The sequence below is a fragment of the Aythya ferina genome (genome assembly GCF_964211825.1).
Source record: "Aythya ferina genome assembly, chromosome: 12".
NCBI classification, from domain to species: domain Eukaryota; kingdom Metazoa; phylum Chordata; class Aves; order Anseriformes; family Anatidae; genus Aythya; species Aythya ferina.
The window spans coordinates 13,096,806-13,114,440 of record NC_140308.1 but is presented as its reverse complement, the minus strand read 5'-3'; the positions used below and the strand labels follow the sequence as shown (position 1 = coordinate 13,114,440).

Here is a 17,635-nt window from a genome sequence, read left to right as displayed (position 1 = left end):
ATGTTTTAGGAGTTCATGTCACCGTGTAATATTATGCAAAAGAAGAGTTACATGCCCATTATTCTCACGTGTGGAAGGAAGATCACTTTTCGGATGTCTGCATGTAGGGGAAAACATGCTGAAGTCTTAATCCTGATATTTGTCAAATTATATCCCATTTTAATAGGATCAATTATGAGGAGCTTTAGTGCAGCAGCTATGAATTAATGTCTGGTGGCATTAGGCTCCCTCTGAAAAATTTCAGAGGGAATTGATAAACCTTTACATAACCAATTTGTTACTTTTGTTATTTGAGATGATCTGTTTACCAGCACTGCTGGAAACAAAATGAAAGAGAAGGACTTGATTTTTCCAACTGGAATATGTAGAAGCGCGTAGACAAAGCGCTGCCTAATTTGCACACAATTACTGTTATTGTGTGCCTTGGCTCAGCCTTTGCTGAGCTCGATAGCAGCTTGTACATCTGTTTTTCTGTGTCTGCATTCAGTTATGGTAACTGAGGAAGTGAATCACAAAATAAGGTGCATGGTTGTGCTGATCAAGTGTATATTTGATTTAGCGGTTATTATTAGTGCATTAATTTGTTCCATCTCGAGCGTAATCCCGCATCTAAGGGTCTTTCAAGTGATGTGATTGCACCCATGCTTTCAGGCTATCAGCATTGCTCCCGGATGTTTTGTGGATGTAGAAAACTCAACTTTTCTAGCAGTGCTAGTGCTGGCTTCTGCCTGCAGCACGGTTCTTTCAGCCACTGCCTGCCCTCTGGAGAAGCTGCCCTGGCTGAAATGTTTTTGACTCCACCCTGCTTGAGTGCAGGAAAATCTGGGTTTCAAAGCTGCCCCTGTGCATTTCAGCAGGTAGTTGGGAGACCTGGGAGTCCATGCTGTTACAGCTCATCGTCAGCCATGAAATGTGTTTTAATTACACTGAAATTATTATTCTTCATGGATAACTTAAACTATTTCCCAGAAACACAATGAAGTCCGTGGTTTCACTGATGCTAAATTTTGTTTGCGATCCTGAGCTTCACATCTTGTTTGCATGCTGGTAATGTTGAAGAAGCAGTGTTTGCAAGAAGAAAGGACTCAAAGTATGACAGCAGTGCCTTTCTGGCATTGGGAATGATTACTTTCAAAGGGAGCTGCAAGGTCTTTGGGATGAGGATAGAATAAACAATCCCAGTAGGTAAATGGAGACCAAGATTTACATTAAAACAGTGCAGGGGGGGCAAGTTTTGGAGCATGTTTTGAAGGACTGAGTTTCTGTTCTCATCTCTTTGTGTCACAGTTCCCTGAATTCTTGCAGCAGAAAGCAGTGAAATTCTGTTATATCAGGCTGCAGTGTAGGGGAATATCACTGCCATTCAGTTGTCACGTCTCTTCTTGAATCTTTGTCCTCCAACAATTAGCTCCAATTAGTCTAACGTGGCGTGCAGTGCGGTGCTGTGCAGAACCCCTGAACAGCTGGTGGATTGCTTCTGGCCTTCAGGCAGGCTTTGGGGTGTTGTGGAGGTTTGTGCCTTTGTCCCTTTCTCCTCCGTGCAGACGACAACCAGCTAACGTGGGAGGGAGGCAGAAGGGACCTGCTGGGGACAGTGCTTGAAATCTGGGTCAGATTCTGCTGCCGTGGCTGGGGAGGGGGAAGGAGAGTGGTATGTGTTGTTAAAACTTGCTTTCAATGTGTTTCAGATTTATATTTATAACGAGAAGATAGTGAACGGACATCTGCAGCCTAACCTGGTGGACCTTTGTGCTGCTGTTGTAGAGTTGGATGATAAGGTACTGCCAATAAGTTAACACGAGGAAATGTATTTAAGCTGTTTTCAGCTGTGATTAACAGCCTGCTGACACTGGGGGAAAAACACTGATATTGCCAAAAAAAATAAATTGCATGGCTCCACAGAAAACAGAGCCAACACTGGAATCTTCTTTAGTCCAGCAGGGCCCACCTGTGATGAACGTGGTCACGGTGAAAATTTCTTAACAAAACGGGGAAGAGAAGAGCCTGGTTTCATTGTAGTGTCCTGTCATGAGTGATGAGCTGTCAGAGAAAAAAAATAAATGCTTTCCACTTTAAATGGGTTCTACAGAGTTCTGTTTCCAAAATGTGATCTCCTAATATTCTTTGGACATATTTAGCTGTAGGTGAAGGGTCTTCAACCAGTCTCCACTAGGACTGAAGTAGAGTCCCACAGCAAGGTGTAAAGCCAGCCAAAGCCTGCAAGGTTGACTTTAAATCGATGATCCATCTCCTTTTCTTTTTTTTCCCCCTTTTCTTTTAATTGTGTTGCCTTGATCCACCCCCCAAAAAAAAAACAAATGCACAAACCTGGCCACCTTTTAGAAATGCCTGGGGGAAAATACTGCAGAAGGGTCATGTCGTGGAAAGACTGCAAATGGAGAGAGCAAAAAGCTGTTCAGAAGCTGAGAGGCAAATGCTTGGGTCGGCTCTAAATTACAGATGTGCTTCTTTGCTTTGAACAGCTCTGTTCGCTTTGCTAGGGACAGCAAGGTGAGTTTCAATATTCTTGCTGCTTTGAAGCACCGCGATCAAACAGCTGCCCTTGCTGAAGCTAACAGTGCTGTTTCTTGTCAGGGTTTTGCTGTTTCAGCGGGGATGCTCCAGTCCTGTAGGTACTGATACGATCTCATCCTTGGGAATGAGCAGACCTGGATGGTTTTCAGCCTCTTTTTGTAACGGAGTCTTTGTCTAAGCCCTTTAGACATGTCACATCACAGCTGATTGCACAGCTTTCCAATGACAACCAGAGCAATCGCTTATGTGAAAAGCTGATGTGGTATTTTTGGAGTGGGATATATGAGCCGGAAATGGGGAAGGAAGCCGAGCACCTAATACCCAGCCTGGTCTGGGAAATTGTTGGTACTGGCTGACAACTGCAGGTAAAATATTTATAGCCATCTCCTTACACAAGCATTAGGCAAAGAAGCCTGTGAGATTTGTATTCTGCAGGACAGAAGGGGCTCACCTTCAGGATTGCATCCACTGTCTCCGTTGTAAATCTAAACTGGCTGAAATTACTCACCTGCAGTATGTCTTTGTACTTCTGCTTTAGCATCAAAACACCACATAGCCCAAAACAGGGTTGCTTGTTCACCTCTAATCACTGTTGTGTGGAACGTTTTGTTCACAGAACATCTCCGACCTGTGGGCCATGGTGAAACAAATGACCGACGTTCGCCTGGTTTCTGCTAGCGACGTCTTGAAAGTCCGCACCAACTTGGAGGTGCGCATGGACTTCGTGAGGCAGGCTCTGCACTACCTCGAACAAAGGTAAGGCGAATGCTCTGGATAACACAGTCTGATAGATCTCCCTAATAACCCAGAATGACTTGTTAACACACATAAGTATATTAACGAGTCAGTTACTTCGTGCTGCTTGCAAGAAGTGTCTGTTGCATGTCTTTTCTGTTCTAAGGGGCTTAGAGCAGCCACTTGAGTATAAAATTGTTTTAGTTAAAAACTGTTTTAACTAAAAAGGCCTTGAATCCAGTGGGAGCTTGTTGAGAAGACAAAAAGATCTTTTATTCTTTCTTCAATGTTGCCTTTAAAGATTTTGTATCTGTCACAGTGATATGTGAAGATTTTTCACTTGTGGGAAGAGATCTGTTCCCCCTCTACAACAAATCTCTCATTTTCCATACTCCCTTTCTGATTGCTGATTACCTGTCAGGAGCTAGTGCTGGGTAGAAATGAGGACAGCACTGGGGAACATATCTGGTGCAATGACTCAAGTTTTATTCGTGCCATTTCTGCCCTGAAAGTTTTTTGTAACATTTCAAGGGGCTGTAGTTGAGACATCTAGCAATGATTTTCGGACTCTGGAAAGAGGCTTGCTGTCTGCAGCAGCAACTATCGCGGGGACCTAAGTTCCTTGACCAGGAAAGTGCTTGCAGAGTTGCAGGCCACGGAGCAGACAGGCTGCAGAGAGAAAGCCAAGGCTGAATCCCCCTGTTGGCAGTATTAGCTGCTCCCTGCACGTGTGCCCACAAACCTGGATGTTGCAGTCTCTTCCCAAATAGCTGCCAATGTAACGCTAGCAGGATAGTTCAGCAGTGGAAAGCAAACAATGGATGCAGTGTAGTGCGTGGGCATTTGTTACAGGTACAGTTCCACCACGTGAGCTCTGAAAGTGCTGCGCTCTGACAGAGCACACTGGGAAGAGATGTTTTCTCCTCCTGGCGCAGCCTCTTTGCCCCTAACGGTTGGTTGCAGCTCCTCATCAGTGCTCATCACCCAGGGGTGCTGGCGGCATGCCTGTCTGCGCGCAGAGAAACTTGACACATCAGAAGAGTCCTCTGTTCCCAGTTCTTCAGTTGCAGCATTGCGTGATGAGCCAGTTAGACTTTAAACCCAATTTGCCAAATATCCAACTCGCTAAGTTGTCACAGTCCCATTAAATGCTAGCTGAAATTAGGCATGCGGTTCCATAGAGTTCCCACCCCGAGCCCTCCCGGGGCAGAAGCTGAGCTCTTCAGACTTGATCTCTTTTTAAGCCTGCATGCCTTGTATTGTAGCTTTTTATTTCTTCCTAGCAGGAATTGGCTAACTGGCAAAGCAAACCCTGATTCTGGGGTGTTTGCATACTTCTGTGGCCCCTCACGTGTAAGGGGAGGAGATAAAATGCAGCTAACAGCTGGCCTTGCATCAGTGCCTTTGGAGCAGGTGTGATCTTAAACCCTGAGGAACTTGGGCTTAACTCAGCCATAATATTAGTTACAAAGGTGTGTTCATGCTTGCTTACGTTAGGCATAGGGTTTTTTAGTCTAATAGTTCGGTGGTCTGTAGCTAGGAGCCCAAGTAGGAAGTCCTGTACATGCACTGGTGTGTTTTGTGCTGGGGGGGGGGGGGGGGCGGGGAAGAACTTCAACAAAATTATTGCTGCAATTTGTATAGATATTCCTTCAGCATGCAAATTTTTGAGACCCCTTCTTCTAAACAAATATTTAACAAATATTAAATATTTGTTAAATTGACCTACACTGATTAAAGGCTTTGATTCCTTCTAGAAAGCGTTCTCAAAGTTGCCTTTGCCAGTCTTTTATGTTCTCTTTCTCAGTGATTTCCCTCAGATAGGTCCATGACCCCAAGGTTTGCTTCCTCCACAGGGCAGGGAAGAGGAGAAACACAACTGCAGTGTTTTTAAGTGTTATTTTATGACAGTACTGACTGGAAAAGCAGTAGCATGGAAAGTTTTTTTGGCAGCTACGTGATTAAGTTTAACTTATTTCTGAGAGAACCTAATGAGAAGAACCTCATAATAGAGAGTTGAACCTGGAGCAGTATACCACAGTCTCCAAATGTGGTTTCTCTTGAGACTGCTGAATACAACCATCTTCCTAAATCAACAAAAGTTTTTGCCTCATTTTGCTGTAATGATAATGTTGGAAACATCACGGTGATTTGCTTTAAATTGCTGATTCGGGTGGATTTGAAAAGCAATGGATGTTTTTTCTAGCAAGTAAATTTCGGTCTGTTTGCATGTCTTTGTTTTGCTTTTCAGTTACAAAAATTACACCTTCGTGACTGTCTTTGGAAACCTGCACCAGGCTCAGCTGGGTGGAGTTCCAGGGACCTACCAGCTGGTCCGCAGTTACCTGAACATCAAACTGCCTGCGCCCGTCCCTGGTCTCCAGGTACGTCCACCACCTTCAGCACCTGGGCTAAAATAACAACACTTATGTTTGTTCCAGCACAACCAGGAAACTCGTGCAACCTCTGATGGTCTGCTACTGTTTAAACAGTTCTCAAGGCAGTGGGCTCTTACTCCTTTTCTAGATTTTTCTGTTAGGAAAATGGAAGATAGATAAAATCAGTTTGACTGCGTTCAGAGCTAGCCCCAGATGTACGGCGGTGCTCAGTAATTTGAGAATTTTAGATTCCAGGAACTGTGGTTTCTTACGATGGCCTTTTTAAATAGAAACGAGCAAGTATTAAACTCTGTTGTGATGTTTCAGAAAAGCAGAAACGTACTCTCCCCTGCTTGGCTTTTTTCTATTTTTTCCAATTATAAGAAGGTGACAAGGGTTGTTGATGACAAAATGCGTAAGACATTATTCTGAATTGTAGCCTCTTATTTAGGAATCTCAATGGAATCCTGTTTATCTTCACAGAGTAGAAAGTGCAGAGCTGCGCACCTACAAAATCAACAAGGCAAATAAGGTTAGGCTGAAAAATTACAAGTTGAATAATAGATATGTAACATTAGAAACCACATAATTGAGAGTAGCTGTCCTTTGCTTACCTGCTGGTATACAATTAGTCTGGTGTCTTTCTGTTTCACTACAAATGTTTTGAATACCTCAGTAGCCTAATCCAGATTGACTGTCTGGGTGGAGAGGATATCTGAATGCTAGTTAGAGGATTGCCAGATCCTCATCCAGAGCAGGGCAAGCAGAAGAGAATCCCATCCTTCACTGCTAGAATGTGCGCAGCTTTCACTGAACTTAAACCTCACGATCTCTGACTCCTGTACCACAAACAGAATTTTTACCCAAATTGATGTATGGGTATAAGGGCAGAAATATAAGCTAGGCAAATAATATTTCAAATGGGCTGCTTTTTTAAAAAATTATCTTTCATTTTCAGGACGGTGAGGTGGAAGGCCATCCTGTCTGGGCACTGATCTACTACTGCATGCGCTGTGGAGACCTGAATGCGGCCATGCATGTGGTGAAACGGGCACAGCACCAGCTGGGAGAGTTTAAAACCTGGTTTCAGGAATACATGCACAGTAAAGATAGAAGGTAACTGGAAACTTAGCAAAATCTTCAAGGGGTAGAAATTTCTGTGGAGAAGTGAAATAGTGTTTTGGTATTTCCATAAAAGACTCAAGTCTCTTCTGGTGGTGATAGCTTTCTGGTGGTTTTAATACCTTCCTAAGTTACATGTGAGAAGTGTGCATATTTTAATTTTTGGCTTTGAAGTCTAGAAATCTTCACAGTGAAAGAATTGTTTGAAAAAATGTAACGTGTGTTTCAAAACTAACGTTCTCTGAAATGTTGAAATCGCAGAGGGTTAGACAATATCTCACCTACAGCAATATTAATGCCCTCCAAAAGTGCTCTGATTTTTCTTGCAATGGGCATTTGAAGATGATCCTCATAATCTTAATTAGACAATTAAATTAGCAAGTGATAGTTTTACCTACAATTGTAAATAGTGCAAGAAACATCTTCCAGTATACTTCTGCTGTGAATATGCAGCTTTTATTATTGATTTCTGTCCAGATCTCCTCAGACAGGGGGAGATGGGTTTTATATCTTTTCCTAATTCCCTTGTATCTTTTCTTCATTTTTTTCCCTTAGATTATCTGCTGCCACAGAAAACAAGCTGCGTCTCCATTACAGACGAGCTCTGAGGAACAACACTGACCCGTACAAGAGGGCTGTTTATTGTATTATTGGCCGTTGTGACATTACAGATAACCAGAGTGAAGTTGCTGATAAAACGGAAGATTATCTTTGGCTAAAAGTAAGGGTGGATGTTGAGGTTGTTTGTTTTGTTTGCTTTTCTTTTTTAAGAACAAGTCTGTGCGATGCTACATGTCAGCTCTGCTAACCTCCCTTAATTCCAGGTCCATTTTTTGCACCAATATAATATATGTGACTTGGCCTGCAGATAGTGAAGGGCTGGGAACTCGAGTCCCTGGGCTAGTCTTACCCTCTGTACTATCCAGGTGCTAACCTGGGGGCACTTTTCTGGAAGTGTCGTGTTCTTTACTTCACACTGATCTTCACCAGCTCTTTTTACAAGTAGCGTTAGCTTGCTACAGTGAGGATCCATTGTGAATTTTCCTTTCTGGATGGATTATGGCTGAAATGTTGGTGTCAATCAATAGGAAGACAATGTCCTTGTCTCCAGTAGACAAAGTTCTTAGAGGTTTGGAGGCACGATGGATACTGGTCAGTACCCATTGAAGAGAGGGAATAAAATGATATATTTAAGATTGGATTTAAGATTGGGGGGAAAATAATCTTAATTTATCAGTGGGTATTCCGAGTCCCTGTATTCAAGTTTGGAATGGACGGAAGCAAAAGGACTCTTGGGTTGTATCTGCATGTATTTGTGCTGCTACTGTGTTAGAGAACTTTGCTTCCCAGCAATGGATGGACCTGCTGCTGTGACTAGTAATTTATAGTCAGTTGGCCAAAACCTGATAGGGCTTCAGATTGAACAAAGATCTTCTAAATGCATCCATTGAGCAAGGTGAAGTGGAACTATGTTTCTTTTTTTGGATGTTTTTAGCTGAATCAAGTGTGTTTTGATGACGATGGTGCAAGCTCTCCGCAAGACCGATTAACGTTATCACAGTTCCAGAAGCAGCTGCTAGAGGACTATGGTAAGAAACCCCAAAGAGATGTGCCACTAAGGTTCTGCTTTTCTCCTTAGGGCACTTTCCAATTGTTATTACACAAACCCTGGACTGCACATAAAGCCTCTAGCTCTCCATCACAGGCCTCTTTAGAGTGTTCATGAGCAGTAAGTTTCCCTAGAGGAATGGCAGATTTCAGTAAGACATGATGAAAGAATTCCGTGTGTTACAAAATTATCATTTGTAATCTGCAAGGGATCCAAATCACAGTTCTTTACACTTTGGAAAGTTTTAGGAACAATCACGGCCCTATTTTTGTGCATCACCATCTTTTGATCAATAAAACACGAGTCATTTTGACCATGAGAAACATAAAGAATTTGATTCTCTACACCTTTGTAGTTTGCAGCATGACTTACACCCAGATAAAATTGAATGGAAAAGAAACATAATAAGCTACTATTGGTGTCATTGAGTAGGAAAATCCAGGTTTATAACGTTATTTGGTCTGCTTGGCATACACATAAATGAAGACAAAGTTGTGGCCAATAGAGAATCTATTGCAGTCAGACTTGATGGCTGTCTGAAAAGAAAGAAAAAAAGGAACTTTTTTTGAGTAATTTTATTCTTTCATTTCCTGAATGTTTTTATGGCATGTCTTTGAGGATATATTTGCAGAGGAACAGTTACAGATAGCCCACTGATGTGTGATTAGGTATTCAGTTTTGTCTAGCGTGTTTATTTCTGTTGTCACTGAACAAACATACATTGTGACAAGAAGCTTCCCCTGTCAGCAATTTGATTGTCAAACCATTTTCACTAGCTCTGTGTGTGTGTATTTGTTTTCTCAGGTGAATCACATTTTGCAGTGAACCACCAGCCTTTCCTCTACTTCCAAGTATTGTTCCTGACAGCACAGTTCGAAGCTGCGATTGCTTTTCTATTTCGGACAGAGCGTTTGCGTTGTCATGCTGTTCATGTTGCTTTGGTCCTGTTTGAGTTAAAATTGCTCCTGAAATCTTCTGGGCAGAGCGCACAGCTATGTAAGTCCTGCACAATTACAATAATGGAATATTTTGAGCCCCTGTAGCACCCTGTAGACACCGCAGCTCTATGTAACTGACTAAACAAACAATATTTACCAGCACAATCTCCTAAAAGTTAATCATTTTAGTTGCATTAGAGCTCAGGATTATGTCTCTGACTAACTTGTGATGAAGATCAGAGCAACATTTGCTGGCATTACCTACTCCAATTGTGTTGTTTCTGACGTTGCAGTAAGCCATGAGGCTGGTGACCCTCCTGCTGTCAGGCGTCTCAATTTTGTGCGGCTTCTGATGCTTTACACCCGGAAATTTGAATCAACGGATCCAAGAGAAGCCCTGCAGTATTTTTACTTTCTCAGGTAGGAGCCCATATGTCTCTCTAAATTTCCTTCTAGTGATGCTACTTAGTTATTATCTGAGATGTCCTTGTAAAAATTCCTCCCTCCTCCCATTTCTTTTGTAGGAATGAGAAGGACAGCCAAGGAGAGAATATGTTCTTGCGTTGTGTTAGTGAACTAGTAATCGAAAGCAGAGAGGTATGTTGGTCCGTGTTGTACTTGCTCACTTAAACTGAAATTCATTTCTTCATTGAACACTTCCTTAGGCAAGACAGCCTTTGTTTTTCCTTTTGCCTCATGCAGACCTAGCTGGGGGGGAGATGATAGCAATGACAGTATGTTTAAAATACTTAATCAGGTCTTTTTGTGTTCCTTACATATAAATACTGATGTCAACCCCTGTTTTTCATTCACCCACAACTGCATCTTTGTACTTGGTAAATATGTTGTGAAATACATGCATTTCATCTCTCTGTTTTTGTTTTCTTTTTTGCTACTTTACGTCTCTGTGGATATAGTTTGACATGATTCTTGGAAAGCTGGAAAATGATGGTAGTAGAAAGGTGAGTTAATAATTGACATGTCTATTTTAATACTAAAAAGTACAAATCACATGTGATTTCCAAAGTAGTTATGAGATTATCCAGCCTTTCTTCATTTATCACTAGTCAAATTATTGCCGTGTTTGAATAAATGCTGTTTTTTTCAAGTATCGTATCCTTTTATAGAATAATCCATGACCTGCCATCACAGGTTAAATCACTGCTTGCATAGTTAGAAAATAAAAGAAGCCTTAAGGTTTTGACTGTAAAAAGGACAGTGCATGCAAATAATAGAACATTTTGGATAATCAATGAAGTTTTACTGTGCACTGTGGCGATTTGTTCTGCTCCATACATCAAGCAGACTCCAGAATCAGTTAAAACTTAAGGTTAGGGCTCATGCTGCAATCATTGCCGCTGTCAAAAAAAAAAAAAAAAAAAAAGTGATTTCTGGCAGGGTTTTCTTTTGGATGTTTTTCTTCTGTTGGTTTAAAAATCATGGGATTGCACATATTAGGTGAACTCGGTAATCTTCTTTACGAATTATTTTTCATTTCACTGTTCTTTCCAAGACAGATTATAACGTTGGCGATGAATCCTGTTTGCTTGATTTTAATCGATTCATTTTACATGTAATTGTATTCTTGTGTTTCTTTAGTATGAAACCAGCAATTTAGCAATCACAGTTTTAAGATAAATTCTTCTTGATAGTGTAATCTTACTTTTACATCCTTAAGTATGGTAAATTCCTTTCCAGATGATATTGCCTTTTTCCTCTCTTCTATTGTACTTTATTGTTTCATGTAAAGTTCTTTTGACACTTTCTTTTGTCAGTGTAAAATCTAACTTGCAATCTGTCAAGTCAATACACACAGACAGCAACCCTGGAGACCCTGGCATGTTATATACAGAAGGTTTCCATATTTTCTTCTTCCCTGTAACTGGTCATAAGCAAATTAAAATAGTATATTATTTGACCTGTTGTCTGGGTCATTTTGAATCACTTAGAAACTGCGAATGTCTCAATGCTGACTCTTTTGGAGAAAGTCTCACAAGAGCTCCTTCTATTTTTAACATGGTCCTTTTGCACATTCCCATGGAAATGTACAGGCCATTCTAGTCATAATCCAAGATGTAAAATATTCATTGTCTTGAAATACACTTGACAGAATATTAAGCACTCTGATTTCTTTTCTCTCCTCTCCTTTCATTTGTCTCATCTCTGTAGCCTGGAGTGATAGACAAGTTTAACAGTGACACAAAACCTATCATTAACAAAGTGGCTTCTGCAGCAGAAAATAAAGGATTGTTTGAAGAAGCTGCAAAACTATATGACCTTGCAAAGGTAACTATCTTCTATGTGCTGCCTTAAATAAGTACTTGCTTCAGCATTTTTTCTCAAACACATTCACTGTGATTAGGAGGTTAAACGTAATCTCATTGATTTACCTTATTCCAGTAGACTATTTGTGCAGTTTGGGCAGAGCCTTTTTCTGCTTAAAGAGGGTTTCTTTGAGAAAATGTGGATAAATTGTTCTCCAGCCCATTCTGATTTAGGACATCCCAGGTTCTTGATCAGTGTCATCTATTGAACTGGTTGCCCTGGGCATGATGTTACCTTGGCCAGTAATGTGACTTACCTGGGGTGTACTCTTCCAATTGAACTGATAGCGAACTGAACTCTAAAATAGCTGGGCTTTGTAATCAGTTCCTGTTTCCTTTTGAAATATATGTGAAAAAAATAAAAATAAAAGGGGTTACAGCAATAGCCAGTGTCTTGCAGGGGGGAATTAAATGTTGTATGGTTCTTTTTTTCAATACTATCTCACATGAGCTAACAGCATTACATTGCTTACAGCTAAAGTGATGTTGACTCTTTGTGGGAGGGAGACATCTCTGAGGATGCCCAGGGCACCACTGGAATAACCTTTCTGCTTTTTCAGTGACTTTAACATCCTGTCATGTTCCTTTTACTTGTGTGCAACCTTAACCTCAACAGAACCCCGACAAAGTTTTAGAACTGATGAACAAGCTCCTCAGCCCCATCGTTCCCCAGATCAGCACTCCCCAGTCGAACAAAGAGCGGTTGAAGAACATGGCCCATTCGATCGCGGAGAGGTAAGACAAGGGGTCAGGACCGGACTCAAGTCAGCCTTAGGCTCTTATCTGCAGCAAGGTATTCATGAAGACAAGAAAATGACAATTTACCCCGTCCTGCTTGCAATGGCTTGCAGTATTGAAACCAGGAAGGTAATCTTCAGAGGCAGGCCAGGTTAACGTGTCAAGAAGCTTTATCTGTAGGTGAATAAGGAAAAGGGATTTACAGAATTGCTACCTGGCAGATAGAGCCTATTAAGGAGCACTAAAAAGGAATTAGGTGTTTTAGGTGATTTTTAAAACAAAGCACGCAATTCCATAGTTGGAAACAGGAGAGTTCTACAAACCCAGTAATTCTGAGTTGTAACAGCAGAGCAGGGAGTTGGGCTGTTGGAAAACTTTGTTTTGCTGCTGCTTTAATTAACTGCTTGCGAGATAAAAAGGGGACATTTAAGTTGAGCGTGTATGTGATTATCATAAACAGACTTCATTTCCACAACCTGTTACTTAGAAAAGAGCAGTGCTTAAAAAAGAACAAGATGTGGAAGTGACCAAAAGGAATATCATCTGCAGTGTCAGTGTGTTAATGAGGCTACGTGCTTAAGAGACATCAGTGCTCAAGATTCATTAGCAGCTAGAAGTTAGGAATAAGCTGCTTCTCTGCTTCTGAAAGGTACTAATTGCAAAATAGCTTTGGGACTTTTTTAATCATCTTTTGATGCGTCTTGTCACAGTGATTGCCACGGACAATTCCCATATTTTACTAGGGCAAGATCTAGGTGCCTGTGAGAAATGTCTTGCTGCTTTTTCCTGAAGTGTTCTCGTGAATAAAAATAAACAAAGCAAGCTTGCAGGCACTTCGAAATTGCAAAGACAAATAGAAGAATGTATTGATTTCAGTCAGGGGCCTTTGCCTTTCTTCTTTTGAAAGTGACATTTGCCAGTCCACTCCTTCAGTCAGCCTTTCTTTCTTTTAGCTAGGCTGGCAACAGAGTGAAAATTGGTGCCGTATTGACTTAGCAAGAGCCTCATTCTCCAGCAGACACTAAGGAGAATTAAACCTGTGGTTTCAGTTTAAGCTTCAGCAGAGGCTGCAATGGGCTTTGTTTTGGTACTTGTTGGATCTGCGTGAGAGCACCAAATATTACTGCTCAGTAATGCCACTTGACAGCAGCAAACCTTATTGATTCCAAAGCCAGAACAGTCCTGATTAGCTCATCGGGGTAACTGGGGCCTTTCTGCATGTGCTGTGCTGCAGTCAGCACCTCTGGGCGCTCAGCTCTCTGCCCATTCTTGTGGCGTTTTGAAGGAGCAGGGAAAATACCCAACAGAAAAGGCTGAGGGGCATCTCGCTTCCTCCTGCAGCAGCCCCGAGGCTGGTGTGTGCCATGCATTTGACCACTCTTACTATTACTTTGAGGAAGGAGCTCCTTTCTGACCTGCTTGTGCTGTTAGAAGTGCAATCAGACAGCTCTCCAAGTCATCTTCTGGCAAGTGTAACTAGAGAGAGAGCATGCAGAAGCATCTAATCCATTTCTTAGCTTTTTGCCTGAAGCAGGCAGTTGTGCTGCTGAATTGTCTGCTGTAAACCAGCGTGTTAAACAGCTTTGTTCAGCACTTGCCTTGCAGCTCCTGAGTTTCTGTCACTGTTTTCTCTGTGAATATGGAAAGTGTAAACACTGAAAAGGAGACAAATGCTGGATCTGATGGAAAATTAAAAGCGACTAAAAGGATTTTTAAGAAAAGCCAAACCCTGTGAAAATTCTGCCTCTCGGTTAAGAAAAACTGAAGTTGTCCTTTGTTAGATGCCTTCCGTCCTTGTGCTTGATGTCTCTGCTTCAAAGAATTGCAAGTGCATGCTTATAAGTGGTTGCCATTTTGCACAATAAAATTGTAAAACATTTTCTTTCAGGTACAAAGCTCAGGGGATAAGTGCAAAGAAGTCCATTGACTCCACGTTCTACCTTCTGCTAGACTTAGTCATGTTTTTTGATGAATATCATGCCGGTCACATTGACAGGGCCTTTGATGTAAGTTTCAAGAGTTCTGTTTGAAGTGCAGCCTTACTAATGCCCTTGAAAACCCAGGATGTCTCATAACATCACTTAAAATAAAAAATTACATTTAATGAGTTAGAAGGTGCTGCAATGCTATAGGAATTTAAAAATGTGTTTCTTTCCTGTTGCTTGATAATCGGGAAGATCTTTCTGGAAATATTTTCTGGTCCTTGAACAAAATATTTCTCCTCGGCAAAGTCAGGGCATAAACCAGTAAATAACAGTGAACTGATTTCTCTTGAATGGAGTTGGGAGCATTTCATTAGCACTTCAAAAACATACTTTACTAGTTTAGAATATATAGAGCATTGATTGTCTACCCTGATTTGTGCTTTTCTTTTTGAAGATTATCGAACGCCTAAAGCTTGTACCTCTTAGCCAAGATTGCGTGGAGGAGAGAGTTGCAGCCTTCCGGAATTTCAGTGATGAAGTAAGTAGTGTCTCTTGTTTTTAGCTTCCAAAATACTTTTCCATGCTAAAAGGATGTTAAAACCGTTTAATCTCATCATTCTTATTCTTTAAAGGGAAATAGGACGGAATTATTTTGCATTCATGCAAGTAGACTCTTGGATTGCTGCTCTTTTCTCTGTAACGCTGCTCTTTGGAGCACTACAAACCATGCTCAGAATTTTTTTCTCCACTTTGCAGAAGGAGTCTGTAGATCTGAATAGTTTTGAACTTGCTTAGTTAGATTCACCTCTGCGGAACAACACCTGGATTCTAATACTAATAATTGCCTCTGCTCTCCAAACCTGATTTATTCTGCATCGCAGTAAATTGAAAGAAGCTACTCTACCAGTTAGTGTCACCTGGGAAATGAATGGAGGAGTGTCAGGCAAATGAACAGCAGCCCAAGACAGAACAACTGTACAAATAAAGATTTGCTCTCAGTTCTGTTGGTTTGCTTATGTGTAGCAATGAATCATGCACCAGTGATTGTGAGCAGGACTTGTTTTCTGGGATGCTGTGCAATCCTAGGCTGTAAATTGAATGTGCAATATGCTCTTGGAAAACTTGGGAAATTATCCTCTTAGTACGGCTGATGGCATCAGGTTTTTGTTTTGGTGTTCTTGTGCGTGTATTCAAGTGCTTTGTTTTATATCTGGACTGTCGCTGCCCAACACGAAGATGCAGCTGTTCTGTATGCCTGTCCCAAGTCTATGGATAACATTTTTTGCCAGGTCATGCAGTCCTGGTAGGGGTAACCATTAAATGTGTGACTGTTACATAAGGAATTATCAACCACAACTCTCATTGCTTGGTTTCCTGATGTCATTGAGCAGCGCTAATGATTCTGTCAACCTGCTCTTCATTACAATGAATCTTCTCTTTTTCTCTCCTTTGTGTAGATCAGGCACAATTTATCCGAGGTCCTGCTTGCAACCATGAATATTTTGTTCACCCAGTATAAGCGGATGAAAGGCACAAGCCCTGCCACTCCTGCCAGACCCCAGCGCGTAATGGAAGACAGAGATTCGGTAAGATTATAATCCTCACTGTCTGACAAGTTTTCCTAGTTTTTTCCCCTGACTTTCAAGGGATTGGGCTTCAACTGAGCATCTCTATCAGTCTTTGGTTTCAAGCAACTAGCCTTTTCAGTTACTTGTCCTGAGGCCAGTCTCTTGTAACTTCACCTTTGTGTAAAGAAAGGGTATTGCTCTAAATGGCACAGAGCTAACTAAGAATATGTAACAATATATATCCTAGCAAGAAGAAATAAGCATTCCCTTTGCTTCTTGGTGGGATCTTCAGTAGTTAACAGATGTGAACAGTGCAGTGTCTCTAGGATAGCTGATGTTGCCTTTAAACTGGAGCTGATTTTCAAGAACCAGATTTCCACCTCTGTCATTTGAGTTGGTGCCCTCTTCATGCAAAACTTACTTCTTGGGGAAAGGCACTTCACTCCTCTCCCTGGCCTGCTTCCATAATGGCACAGACAGACATTTGCAAAGACATTTCAAATTTCCATGAGCAACACACCAAGACCATCAGATATATTCACTTGGTGGATGGCTGTAGTGGTTTGCTGGTGTTGTTCTGCTGTCTTTGCAGCAGTGTGGGCAGCTTTCAGGTGCTGAGGTGCTTGCTCTGGCTGTCTGGTTTAAACGGCTGGCAAGGTTGGGTTGGACTTAACTGCTAGACTTGCTGCTGAAGCATTTCCTGCATCCACGGATGGAAGGCTGCGTCTTCAGCCACAAAATAGGGATCTCTTAATAACACCACTTAAAGGACGCAGGCTGGTGTGTGGGCACTCACCTGTAAATACTCCATAAAGCAAAAATGTGCTCAGCTTAGCTGCCGTGGATTTTGGTCTCATAGCTCTTACTAAATTAAAGCTGTCGTAGGCACTTAAAAATCAAGGCCAAAGCACTCATTCTGTCCTACGGATCAGGAAATATGTATCAGCTCCTATTTGAGATTGAAAAACAACTTGGGCCTCAGCCAGCTTTTTTCCAGGCTTCAGACATCTGCAAAAGTGCCTTTGATCTGTAAATTTCAATATTGGTGAAAGTCTTTGTAGCATTTTTAAATTGCATTAGAAGATGAAAGGTTGGAGTTAACGATGCAGCTTTTGTCTTTGGGGTACAGCCCGTGTGTGAGTTACAGGATCCGGCCTTGCAACTGCACTTGGACTCTAGACTGGCAAAATCAGAGAAGGATGCACGCTGCTTAGACTCTCCCCACCTTAAATTCTGTTGTGAGTCCAGGATAACACAGTCTGTTATCTTCTCTGTGGGTTCACAAGGGTGTGGCACTGAGCAAACAGCCTGAGCCCCTTGCTTTTCGAGTGAGCCTTTTCTTTCAGTTTTGTGACTGCAGCGTTGTGCCTTACATAGCAACATCATCGACCACCTCCGTTTGGGTGTAACCCTGTCAGGTGTCATCTCAGTGTGAGTAGCATGACAGCTGATTTATCAAGCTCAACACCCTCAAAAGTTTTCTTTTTCAGGCATGAAGTTTTGTTAGTCAAGCTGCTGGCCTTGTGGTGGGATCTCGTAGCAGTAGGGCATCGCTGGTGGTAGAGGGCACTGGGTCTGACTCGTGGATCTCTGGCTGCAGAGTGCAATAAAAGCAGTGCTTAAACCATCAGAGGGAACAAATGCCCGCTGCCTCTGTACGCAGGGATGTGATAAGAGAAATAGTTGAGTGATTATAATGGCAGAAGGGAGCACGAATCTTCTGGTGTAGGATTAGCTGGAAAAAAAATCTATAGGCTTGAAGC

General features: G+C 41.7%; 1 protein-coding gene across 6 annotated transcripts in view; it reads left to right on the top strand.

Annotated features, from left to right (window-relative positions):
- The window catches only part of NUP93 (nucleoporin 93), a 78,684-nt gene that overhangs the window by 57,707 nt on the left and 3,342 nt on the right, over positions 1-17,635 (top strand). For all 6 annotated transcript variants that reach the window (XM_084533517.1, XM_084533519.1, XM_084533520.1 and 3 more), the window contains 15 exons: positions 1,689-1,778; positions 3,152-3,291; positions 5,522-5,654; positions 6,607-6,764; positions 7,326-7,491; positions 8,266-8,359; positions 9,184-9,375; positions 9,611-9,737; positions 9,842-9,914; positions 10,235-10,279; positions 11,487-11,603; positions 12,258-12,376; positions 14,268-14,385; positions 14,759-14,842; positions 15,762-15,890. In XM_084533517.1, coding sequence (XP_084389643.1) covers positions 1,689-1,778; positions 3,152-3,291; positions 5,522-5,654; positions 6,607-6,764; positions 7,326-7,491; positions 8,266-8,359; positions 9,184-9,375; positions 9,611-9,737; positions 9,842-9,914; positions 10,235-10,279; positions 11,487-11,603; positions 12,258-12,376; positions 14,268-14,385; positions 14,759-14,842; positions 15,762-15,890 — 1,785 coding nt within the window. The remainder of the gene's footprint in view (positions 1-1,688; positions 1,779-3,151; positions 3,292-5,521; positions 5,655-6,606; positions 6,765-7,325; positions 7,492-8,265; positions 8,360-9,183; positions 9,376-9,610; positions 9,738-9,841; positions 9,915-10,234; positions 10,280-11,486; positions 11,604-12,257; positions 12,377-14,267; positions 14,386-14,758; positions 14,843-15,761; positions 15,891-17,635) is intronic.